Source organism: Arachis duranensis, chromosome 5, assembly GCF_000817695.3.
Source record: "Arachis duranensis cultivar V14167 chromosome 5, aradu.V14167.gnm2.J7QH, whole genome shotgun sequence".
Taxonomy (NCBI): Eukaryota; Viridiplantae; Streptophyta; class Magnoliopsida; order Fabales; family Fabaceae; genus Arachis; species Arachis duranensis.
The window spans coordinates 691807-703812 of record NC_029776.3 but is presented as its reverse complement, the minus strand read 5'-3'; the positions used below and the strand labels follow the sequence as shown (position 1 = coordinate 703812).

General features: G+C 32.1%; 2 protein-coding genes across 2 annotated transcripts; one reads left to right on the top strand and one right to left on the bottom strand.

Moving 5' to 3' along the window:
• The first annotated feature begins 3848 nt into the window (after window positions 1-3848).
• On the top strand, window positions 3849-10394 carry LOC107487225 (nodulation receptor kinase-like). The gene is given in 16 exon segments (XM_016107839.3): window positions 3849-4321; window positions 4763-4937; window positions 4939-5181; window positions 5375-5853; window positions 6217-6367; window positions 6526-6597; window positions 6698-6769; window positions 6989-7060; window positions 7173-7244; window positions 7338-7513; window positions 8074-8300; window positions 8431-8557; window positions 8629-8697; window positions 8942-9131; window positions 9492-9624; window positions 9910-10394. Coding segments are annotated over 16 exon segments (2694 nt in total). The 5' UTR covers window positions 3849-4224; the 3' UTR covers window positions 10249-10394.
• Window positions 10395-10961: 567 nt separating this feature from the next.
• On the bottom strand, window positions 10962-11906 carry LOC107487227 (protein BRICK 1). The gene is made up of 2 exons (XM_016107841.3): window positions 11625-11906; window positions 10962-11425 (listed from the first exon to the last, which is right to left on the bottom strand). The coding sequence occupies exons 1-2, from the start codon at window positions 11755-11757 to the stop codon at window positions 11301-11303; spliced, it is 258 nt and encodes an 85-aa protein (XP_015963327.1). The 5' UTR covers window positions 11758-11906; the 3' UTR covers window positions 10962-11300.
• Window positions 11907-12006: the final 100 nt, after the last annotated feature.

The window sequence follows — 12006 nt, the reverse complement described above, 5'->3', positions numbered from 1 at the left end:
TTTTAATTTATTTATTATCTATGTAATGCAGGATTAATATCAGTTATCTATCAATTTATTTAAGTTATAACTATATTAGAATAAAATATTTACTAAGTAAATAAAAATTTGATATTCACCTTCATTTAAGATTTTGTCAACAAAAATTTAAATTAATTATTTTTCTACTGGTGCCATAAAATAAAAGTATCAAAAAATTATCTATTTATTTAAAAAAAATCGATAAAGTGATAAGTTTTTAATTTTTAGTTGTCTAAAAAATTTTTTATAACATTTTTAACTTATACTTTAGAAAATTTTACAACCATATATTTAATTATCTCAATTATTTTTTAAGATGTAATATTTTATTTATAGTTATTTTCTATTATTTTTATTTGTATCTCATTTGACATCGAACTTAGCTTGTTATAAAATTATAATATTTAATCTATTATATATTATTAAATATAAACTTTTAATTTATTAATTTAATGAACTTTTAAAAATAAACTTTTTTTTGGTTTTATAGTTTAATCATATAGAAAATATTAAAAAAAAAAACTAGTATGATTTAGGTTACATTTTGAATATTTCATAAAAAATTAATGGTCGAATTTTCATGTTTAATAGAAATAATTTTTTCAGAATTTAATTTTAATTAGTTATCCCTAAAATTAATAATAAACGAATTAATATAAATTACATATACTAACTTATAATTTAAAATAATATACTATTTAATTTAAATTAATAAAATATAATTCTAAATATAAATGAAAATATAAAATTTGATGCTTTTATGTAGATCTATTTAACTTGATTTAAATAAAATGAAATCTTAAAATTATATTTAAATTTAGAGTTTTATTTATTATTTAAATTGTTTAATTACTCTGTTAGTTTTTATAATTTTGTAAAATTTTTAATTAGGTTCTTATACTTTTTTTCCTTTTAATTAAGTTTCTGCACCAATTTTTTTTAAATTAGATCTCTCTTGGCAGTAATTACCTTAATTTTATAGGGATCCAACTAAAAAAGAAATTCGTGCAGGGACCCAAATAAAAGAAAAAAAATGTAGGAATCCAATTTAAAAAAAGTTTTGGTATAAAAACTCAATTAAAAGAAAAAAAGTATAGGACCTAATTAAAAATTTCGCAAAATTATAGGAACTAACAAAATAATTAAACCATAATTTAAATATAATTTCAAATAATTTTTTGTATTTAAATAAACGTAAATTACATATTATTATACAATTTTAAAGAAATAAACAAAATTAATTAAAACAAGAGCCATGATTCAATAATGAATTAATGACTCACATGAACAAAAAATAGTTTTTGAACACGCATTTATTCTTTTGTCCTTGACCCTAATACTTCTCTTGCATTACCCAACACCACCATATGTCAATAAAGTATTTGTTAGTTAACAAAAAGTCACCTTTAACCACCACAATTTTAACCACCAGAGAGCTTTCCTTTAAATATTTATTATATATATATTGATTGTATTATGAATCTTTCATAACAATTACTCCCAATAGAAGTAATTTTCCAAGTCAATTCAGGAAGAGAGAAAATCTGTGCACTTTGAATAACTGATTAATGATGATTAGCTAGTTTCAAATTTATAAAACAGCTATAGAATATATTGCTGGTAATGTATACTACTTCTCCAAAAAATGCTTCTTCTTCATCACTTTCATAATATATAAAATCCAAATGAGAGGGAAGAAACTGAGGAGAACCAGCTGTGCCTGGACCCAATTTTTGAGGACATAGTCCGATCCATGGATATATTAAATCTTTTACAATTATTTGAACCGTTTTAACACTCAACTTTAAAATTACCGGTACTAGTTTTTCTTTGCAACTTTGTTAATATATAAGGACGTAACTTGACTCATACTATAACTATTAATAATACTAGAACAGGTTATTTTATTAAAATATATAATAGCACCTCAGCTACTTGAAGTATATATATACTATTGGATTGACAAAGTAAAACGTTATATATCAACATCTATCCTTTCTGTATTTACAATGCCTTCCAATAGATTTAATCTGAAACAACTCATCCTAACCTTTTTCCTAGTTGGTGTTAAGATGTGACTACTTCTCCCATAATAGTTAATTTGGAAATTAATCTCAATGCATAAAAATTAAAATAATGAGTAGAAGATACTAGTGGGGACGGAATCTGGAAATAAAAATTTCCATTAGAGTTTCTCATAAATTTAAAGGGGAAAAAGAGGATTATTAGTTAGTATTATAACTTGGCTTGTTGAAAGTTTAGATGACTTCGGCATAATATTATAAATTTAATTTCTATACATACACTATTAGTTTAAATAAATTAACAAAGACATTGAATTTTATATATTATCACATCTATCAAGCAAAAATAATCACTTTTATACTGACAATTTTGAATGGTCATTCAGATAAATACATTTAATCAGTTTACACAGTATAATAACAATTTTCACACTAAGGTTGTATTAAAATTAAACTTCATTATTATTATTATTATATACATTGCCATCAACATACACTTCCCTTTATGTGGAGTATAAAACATAAAAACATTCGGAAAACAAGAAAGAGTAACAACAATTTTAACGTTAAAGAATGAAGAACGATGAGTAATAGTACTCCGTGAAAGATATTATCACAGGCTAAGTTTATGTTCACATTACATTTTATTATTGATTTTTTTTAATTTGTCTACACACTAGCCACTAGGCATCAGTATATCCGACAACTTAAAACACAAATATGCAATGGATTTGTTACTGAAGGATATATACATATTAATTTATATTTCATATAGTAGTTCCTAGGTCTGGACCAAGCTATATATTGGATTAATATATATAAATATGACATTTTTTTAATGGATTATGTCCCACAATTTGTGCTAAATATATGTAAATGGATGCTATTTTAATTTCAAATGTAATTTTCAAGCAGTTCATGCTGAGCAGTTAGACTAATGCTCCAAAGTTACCAAGGGTTTACCTGCCCTTTTGGGGTTTTCTCCAGCCACTTCTTCCTACTTTCTAAATTCCCCCCATTTTTCAAATTTCTATGGGTTTTTTTTTTTTGAAATAAGAATATTATGGGCTATAAATATTGGATAATAATTAATTGTATAATAAGATAAAACATAGTGTTAATTTCTAAGTTAAACATGATAATGATATAATAAATAAGGAACAAACTTGTATTGTATAAAAATTTCTTTATTAGGTGATCATGGTTTCTAGTGTTTAAATGATTTGAGGCATATATATCAATATATTTTTACATGACTATAATGTCAAATTTTTCTAAATTTCAATCCAGACCCTTCACAAATAATTGCTTTTTTTCTCTTTTTTTTTTCGAACTATATTTTTCTTATTTTTTTTAGCCACCTAAGACTTTATTAGCTTGTAATTGCATGATATAAAGAGACATAGAAACTTGACATTAATAATCATATATAGGAGTACTAGTTTAAAACATTGGTCAATATTTACGCCACAATAATAGAGACATTAGCATTATTTTATTAGGAGCTTACACAATACTTTAATATCTTAAGTACATATACATTATACAATACATAACTAACAATTTGCATATACGTATACCAGAAAAGTTCAAATTTGTTGCAATTTACTACTACTATTTAAATCATGTATATTGCATCAATAAGAGGGAAGAAGGTGGAAGAAGACGAAGGATCATTGGTCATAGTAATATTATATACAAGTAATTATGTAACCACCACCTAAACAAAAAGAAATTAATTATATTGGTTTAACATCAACAATAATTAATGATTAATAATTAACAATGAATGTATACTAATTCAATCTCTCTAACTCATCTTCCATCTCTTTCCTAGCTCCTGCACATTTCGGCCTTGAAGTCAAACCTACACATTTGAGAGAATCTTCTTTCTTCTTAAACTCTATATCCAAATCCAATTGAGCAATTTTTCAAGGTGGCTCCAAATTTTTAATGAGGAGATAATGAAGTTATTTGGTATAGTTTTGATGTATATGATTAAGCAATAAGGTTCTTTATTCTAACTTTACCATAATTAAGTCCTACAAAGATGTTGGTTTTCAAGACAGATAAAGAAATGCAATTGAGAAGGAATTTTATGGTTCTTGGTGGTAGATACCAAGTTATTTGGCAAGGATTCAAGGCTGAGAACACCATGGGATGATCATCATTTACATAGATGATGGATTTACAAGATTATTGGATATTAAGATTGGTTTTTGTTGTATATGTTCTTTGTGTCTACATATTTATCAGATCAGCTTCTGCAAGTGAAGGTTAGCAACTTAAGATTGTAACTCTAAAATAATTATTATAATTACTCAATCCATTCCAAATTGATTAGTCATTTTTCTGATATATTCATAAGTCAATGTGTCTGGATGCAATTTATTTCTAGCTAGATATATCAATTTATGAATGTATTAGAAAAGTCAAAACAACTTTTTCCTTTTGACGGGCAAAACAACTTTTCAACATGGAATGGAAAGAGGACCGATTTCTTTTCATCTAGAGTGCAACATATGTTATCATGAATTCAAGGTCTATAAAATTATCATAGTTCATAAAGAATATGCCTTGAAAATGCAGAAACAAAACAAGGTAGTTTCATATACTCCAACACCTAGAAAATCTGGAAAACAATTCACACTATGAGGAAATCTATTTTGGTAGCACAGAATGTTTATAATCTATAACATTTTTCTCCCCTTATGCAGGGTTTGAGAGCATAGCATGCTGTGCTGATTCAAATTATACAGATCCAGTGACCACCTTAAATTACACAACAGATTACAGTTCTTTCCCTGATAAGAAAAGTTGCAGGCACCTATCTGAAACCGTGTTACACCAAATTAGAGACGAAAATTTTCGATTGTTTGATATAAATGAGGGTCTTTGATGTTTCAGTAGGGGTAACTCAATTAAGCAGAGTGAGATCATTCAGGTCTCAGGACTTAGAAATAGAGGGAGCTTTCAGGGCCACACAAAACTTCACAGACTTCTGCTTAGTGAAAAGGGTGGGTAGTCCCTATATTTCGCAGCTCGAATTAAGGCCACTTCATGAAGAGTACCTGCAAGGTTTACCTGCTAGTCTTCTGAAACTGATAACCAGAAATAACCTTGGAGGCAACATCAGGTATGTGATCTAATTTTACTTTGAGACTTACTCCAACTTCATTTGATAAAGTATACTACTAGCGGAGTAAGAAAATTGGCACTCCAAAAATGGCTCTTGCATGGGAAAATGTGTTAGATACAAGACCATATGTATGTGTTCTACTCTTGCATGATGCATGAATAAACGGTCTCATAATTCGACAATTTACCAGTTTCAGGTACCCTGTTGACAAGAGTGATAGAATATGGAAAGAAACTTCAAATTCATCATCATCAGCTCTTGCATTATCTTTAAACATCACCAATTTTGATCCCAAAACTAGTATCTTCCCTCCCCTGCAAGTCCTACAAACTGCTCTTACCCACTCTGAGAGGTTGGAGTTCATCCACAATGTCCTCAACACCACGGATTATGAATATCGCATGTTTCTCTACTTCCTTGAATCAAATAGTACTCTCAAAGCAGGACAAAGAGTGTTTGACATCTTTGTTAACAGTGAGATCAAAGAGGGAAGATTTGACATATTGAATGGAGGGTCCAACTACAGATACACTCTCTTAAATGTATCAGCAAAAGGATCATTGAACCTAACCTTGGCCAAGGCATCTGGTTCCGAGAATGGACCACTTCTGAATGCTTATGAGATCATGCAGGTACACCCATGGATTGAAGGGACCAACCAAACAGATGGTAAGTGTAGTAATGGTCCAATTATGTGTGAAATTGTTGCCATTGTTCTTATCCCTTCCTTGTGGGGGTAGCTAGCAAGGTAACTAGACTTGAGAGTTCACCTAAACTCTATGGAGCTTAGGTGAACCTGAATTGTAAGACTCAACCTGGAAAATTGAAAGCTCAATCCAGGGACCTAAACCTGCAAAACTTACAAGGAACTTGAGAGTTCGATGACCTATGTTGCTAGTTGCCATAATTATCTATTTCGCATTCCATTTTTAATTTTGAGAACTGCACCATTTTGTTTCCCATGTTTATGATATATTATTCTATAATACGACCCTCTCTCTCTTACACAAAACCTTGTTATTTCTTCTTCAGTGGAAGTGATTAAAAAGGTAAGAGAACAGTTATTGGTGCAAAACCAAGACAATAAAGTGCTTAAGAGTTGGAGTGGAGACCCTTGTATTCTTTCCCCATGGCATGGAATAACATGTGATCATTCAAGTGGTCCATCTGTTATCACTGATTTGTAAGTCTTTCCACAAATGTATCAAACTCAAATTGATGGCGTTAATTCAAGGTCTCAAGCTAAGCAGTTTCTGTTTTTGGATGATTCAAGTCTTATACTCTTATTTATATGTCACTGACATGAGATGTTTATTATTATGTACAATGTTATTTATGCAGGGATCTTTCCTCCAGTGATCTCAAAGGACCAATTCCTTCCAGTGTCACTGAGATGACCAACTTGAGAACACTGTATTGCTTCAAAAACTCCTATTCAATTGCTTCTGCATTTATTTTTGGTGAGTAATATGGTACTGATTTTTATGTATTGCTATAATTTTGTGATGTGCAGGAACCTGAGCCACAATAGCTTCACTGGTGAAATCCCCTCCTCATTTCCACTTTCTTCCTTGTTGACATCAATGTAACTATTCCTTCTTTTTCAAAGTTCAACTATGAACTAGTCTGATTTGTATAGCTATAATGCACTTATATTATCCTTGTCAATGTTATAGTTAACATCAATATAACAATCACAACATAACTTCATATAATTCTCTATACAAAATGTTAGATTACTGTAAAAGGTGAATTAATACTACCACTGGATTTTTCTTTCAAATGTTGATTGATTTTGGAGCAGAGATGTGAGTTACAATGATTTAGAGGGATCCCTTCCAGAATCCATTTCCTCACTGCCAAATTTAAAAACACTGTAAGTTTTATATGTTGGCATTTTGCTTCCTCACCACTATTAATAATTGTTATCTTTTTTAGCAGCATATGTCTTCCATAAATTTAGGTTGTGTGCTATTCATTACTTCCAGATATTTTGGTTGCAATGAACATTTGAAGGAAGACATTCCACCAAAATTGAGCAGTTCACTAATCCAGACAGAGTAAGGAGCAGCCTAAGAAACAAAAAGTTCTATAAAAATAATAATAATAATGTAAAATTGACCGCCTTTTCATTATTATTATGAATATTTCAGTGGCGGAAGATGCACGGAAGAAGACTCCAGACTTGATCAAGTAGTGGTTATTAGTGTGGTTACATGTGGATCACTATTGATTACTTTGGTTATTGGAGTTATTTTTGTTTGCTGTTATAGACATAAACTAATTCCATGGGAAGGATTTGTTGGAAAGAGATACCCAGTGACAACAAGTAAGTATTTTATTGGTTCTCTAATCCTTTGTATCCTATGTCTCTCTGCAATTCTACAGCAAAACATTGCCTTTCAGCCTAAACTGAAAGTATAGTCATATCATATATCATTATCTAAGGGATGTTTAGTTATAGTTCTATGACAAAAACCATGTTTGGATAAGGGTCTGTCAAGATAATTATGTATTTTTAAAATAGAGGGAACCAAGCAATCTATTTTGCAGACTATTTTTATTTTTTAAGACAACTTCTGTACAACCAAAAAGAAGTGACATAGATGTGTTTCTATCATCCCATTGATTCCTTCCATTGTCTCTAGACAGTAAACAAATACTACCTAAAGACAATATCAGATTTCAGATCACAATTTCACTAGTCTTTAAAAATGCCACCTTTAATACAGAACACATGGTTTTACATTTTGCATGCCTGCTAACAAGGACAAATTGTTATCAACTTATGATAAATGAGGAGGTTGTGTACAATTGGCTCTCACTATTTGTTCATTCTGTATAAGGGAATTTCTGACATGTTCTTGCGTGAAAAAATAAAAAATGCAGACTTAATTTTCTCTTTGCCAAGCAAAGATGACTTCTTCATAAAGTCTGTGTCAATTCAAGCATTCACTTTGGAATATATAGAGGAGGCAACAGAGAAGTACAAGACGTTGATAGGTGAGGGAGGGTTTGGTCCAGTTTACCGGGGCATGCTAGACGATGGTCAAGAAGTGGCAGTGAAAGTCCGGTCAGCCACGTCGACTCAGGGAACTCGAGAATTTGACAATGAGGTACAGTATGTGCCTTTCAATGTATCATCCATTCTATATTCCCATGAAAATTCCCTAATTTGAATGCCTATTAGTTACTTTCTACAGTATGTCATCTGAGTATTTGACTGGTCCGTGATACATATTGCAGCTAAACTTACTCTCTGCAATACAGCATGAGAACCTTGTGCCTCTTATTGGTTACTGCAATGAAAAGGATCAACAGATTCTCGTGTACCCTTTTATGTCCAATGGCTCTTTGCAGAATAGACTATATGGTAAATATCCCACAATTCCTTCAGCTGATATGTCTAAATGTATAGTGATTCTAAGTATAACTTGGCAACAGGGGAACCAGCAAAGAGAAAAATATTAGACTGGCCAACTAGACTCTCAATCGCACTTGGTGCAGCTCGAGGTAAGTAATATGATGCTTTGCTTTTTCCTAATCCAGAGAAAGGCTTGACCAAGAAGAAAGATGGGAAATATTGAATTAGCTAAATCTGATCATTTGCTTGTATTTGATCCATCATGGATCTACTGAGATTTTAGCAAACAGCATAAAACAATATTCAATTTCTTATCAAGCCACTAGTAACTACAATTTTCATCTATAACATTTTGGAGACACTAGAATCCTTACAACCGTTTTAATTGAGCAGGGTTGGCATATCTTCACACATTTCCGGGACGTCCTGTAATACACAGGGACATAAAATCTAGCAATATACTCCTGGATCATAGCATGTGTGCAAAGGTTGCAGATTTTGGGTTCTCAAAATATGCTCCACAGGAAGGAGACAGTAATGTTTCACTTGAAGTAAGAGGAACTGCGGGCTATTTGGATCCAGAGTAAGTGAAAACGGATTATGTGTTGACCTTATTTCATACTGCACTGTTTTAGCACTTTAGAATCGTCTGAATAAAAATGACCAATAAAAAGTGCGACTTGAAACCGTTATTTACAGCATTCAGAATTTGCTTTAGGGCGACTACAATTAGAGATAAAACAACGCTTTTTTATTATATTTCCTTAATGTACTTTTATATGAAACCACATAACTCAGACCGTTGTGTAAGTAACTACAGATTATCAGGGATGACTCATCTGTTTGAATTCAAATGAGATGATGAAGGATCTTAATATTCCTAGTCCTATATGTTCATGTGTTACAGAATGCAACACAGAAGCTGACAAGTATCCCTATGCAGGTACTATACAACCCAACAGCTATCGGAAAAGAGTGATGTCTTCAGCTTTGGTGTGGTACTACTTGAAATTGTGAGTGGTCGAGAACCTCTCGACATAAAGAGGCCACGAAATGAGTGGAGCTTGGTTGAATGGGTATGGTCCATTTCCAAAATATGTTATCATTGGACTGCACCAATACGAGAAGAGTTTTATACTATCAATCAATCAAATGTTTGTATTTGTATGATTTTTGAAATAATAAGTTGTTAAGGAAAACACTAATGACAAAACAATACATGATTGGATGCTTGTCTAAATATTATTTTTACACTCACAGTGCATACATATTAAATCTCTACGAAGATTACATTTTCGCTTATCCATTTTCAATCCTATATGATTAGCAGGCACTAAGAAGTAACTTAACTTTTCATGCAGGCTAAGCCATACATAAGAGCATCAAAGATAGAGGAAATTGTGGATCCTGGAATCAAGGGAGGATACCATGCAGAAGCAATGTGGAGAGTGGTGGAAGTGGCACTGCAATGTATTGAACCATTCTCCGCGTACAGGCCATGCATGGATGACATTGTCCGTGAGTTGGAGGATGCTCTGATCATAGAAAACAATGCATCGGAATACATGAAGTCCATAGACAGCCTCGGAGGATCAAACCGCTACTCTTTCGTCATGGATAAGAGGGTTCCGCCCTCTACTTCATCTACTGCAGAATCTACCATCACATCACAAACCTTGTCCCTCCCACAACCAAGATAGTAGAATGGGTCAATGAAATTTTTTATGATTCATTGATTATTGGTTTAGCCATTATCTTATTATTCTGAAATGGCAAACCAGAGAATATACTTGTGAATGTACTTTCATCCATTCTATGCATCTTGAAACGACTACTCTCTTGCTCATCCCCCATTACTTCTGGTAGAAATATAATTTGGGTAAAACGTAATTGATATTCGGTGACAGTATCTATTGCTAAGTCCAAACTTCACTAGTAAAGGCCACATAAACCAACTCGATTGTGATTTAATAAAATATAGACATGTGGTTCTGGAAGAGGATTTAATATATTGGCAGAAAGGTCAAGCACATTTAGTTGAGGTTGTTACGTATAACTCATTAAACTATATATCTCAGCAAATTGAAGTATGAGGGTTGCAGAAATTATGAAATACTAATGGCAAAAATAATTGGGAATCAATTCACTAGAAACCATCTATTCTCTTTTCTTTGAGCTGGTCCTCAATATGGCCATTACTTAAATGCTATTGAGGACAGGATTATGACTATAGTACAGTATGTTATCAGCTTATCATCCATTTCTATCTAGTGGAAGAAATCCAGAATTTTTCTGCCAAAGCAACTTCCTTTCTCCTTATAATATAAGATACCACCAGTACTCTTAAGTGATGTGATCCTTGAACAACAACTAAGATTACTGCTTTAGAAAGCATGTTACATTTGAAAGCAGGTTTCAGAACAGAAAATATGAATGCAATTATAGGATTACAACGTAAGGAATGCATCATGAACACATGAACGATTTAGAAGGTAGGATTTTAAAGGCTTTGATAGAGGTACAACGAACTAAAAATATGATACATATGAACCATAGGGTTTAGCTTGTCCAAAGTTACAAACAAAAGGAGTGCAGTAGTAACTAACCATCACAAATAAGCTGGACAAAAATTGAAATTGAAGAACAAGATTTACACAACACAAGGCAAGACACTAACCAAATATTCTCTCTAGATTTTACATTATAGGTAGGAGGGGAGGTGCTTACTGGAAAAAGCTGTAAGTAAATGGCATCATGTAGCAAAAAGAGATGGGTTGGCTGATGCATTGGCCACTTGAACTTCAAGGAGTTCCAGCCTACGCTCCAATACATCAAGCTTCTCATTCAACGATGCAAGCTTGCTCTTGGTTGTAGCCTCTGAATGAAGCAAAAACACAAACAATTGGTACGCAATATGAATTAAAGGACTCAAATTCAATTAACTAGGCTCAAAAAGGAAAAGGGATCCCGGCAAACAAACAAAATATTCAAACTTGAGATGTTGCCGGTGTGATTCAGTACCCAAAAAGAGCATAATTTGAAGTGCAGAAATCAGAAATGGAAGAGTTAGATATACCGAATTGGACGAGGAAGTCGAAGAGGCGACGAACGTTGAGGGAAATGTGAGAGATGAATTCGCGGTTCTCCCAATCGGCTTGCACTGCTATTCCCACGTTCACAGCGTTCGTTATCCCTCCCGCGCGAGCCATCAATGCTTCTTTTTCTTCTTCTTCTCTGAATATTGCAGATCCAGATGTAGTAAATGCCCTCACACTCTGCAGATTCGACTTCGAAACAGGATTTTCTACGTTTCTTCTTCAGACTTCAAGTACCGAACACTGATTTTTGACTAACCAACCTGCAAAAAATGGTCAAGTTTAACTTTTTGAAATTATTAAAAAAAAAGGTTTAATTTTGATTGAGGTAAACTATTTTACATTATAGTTAATTATTCACCC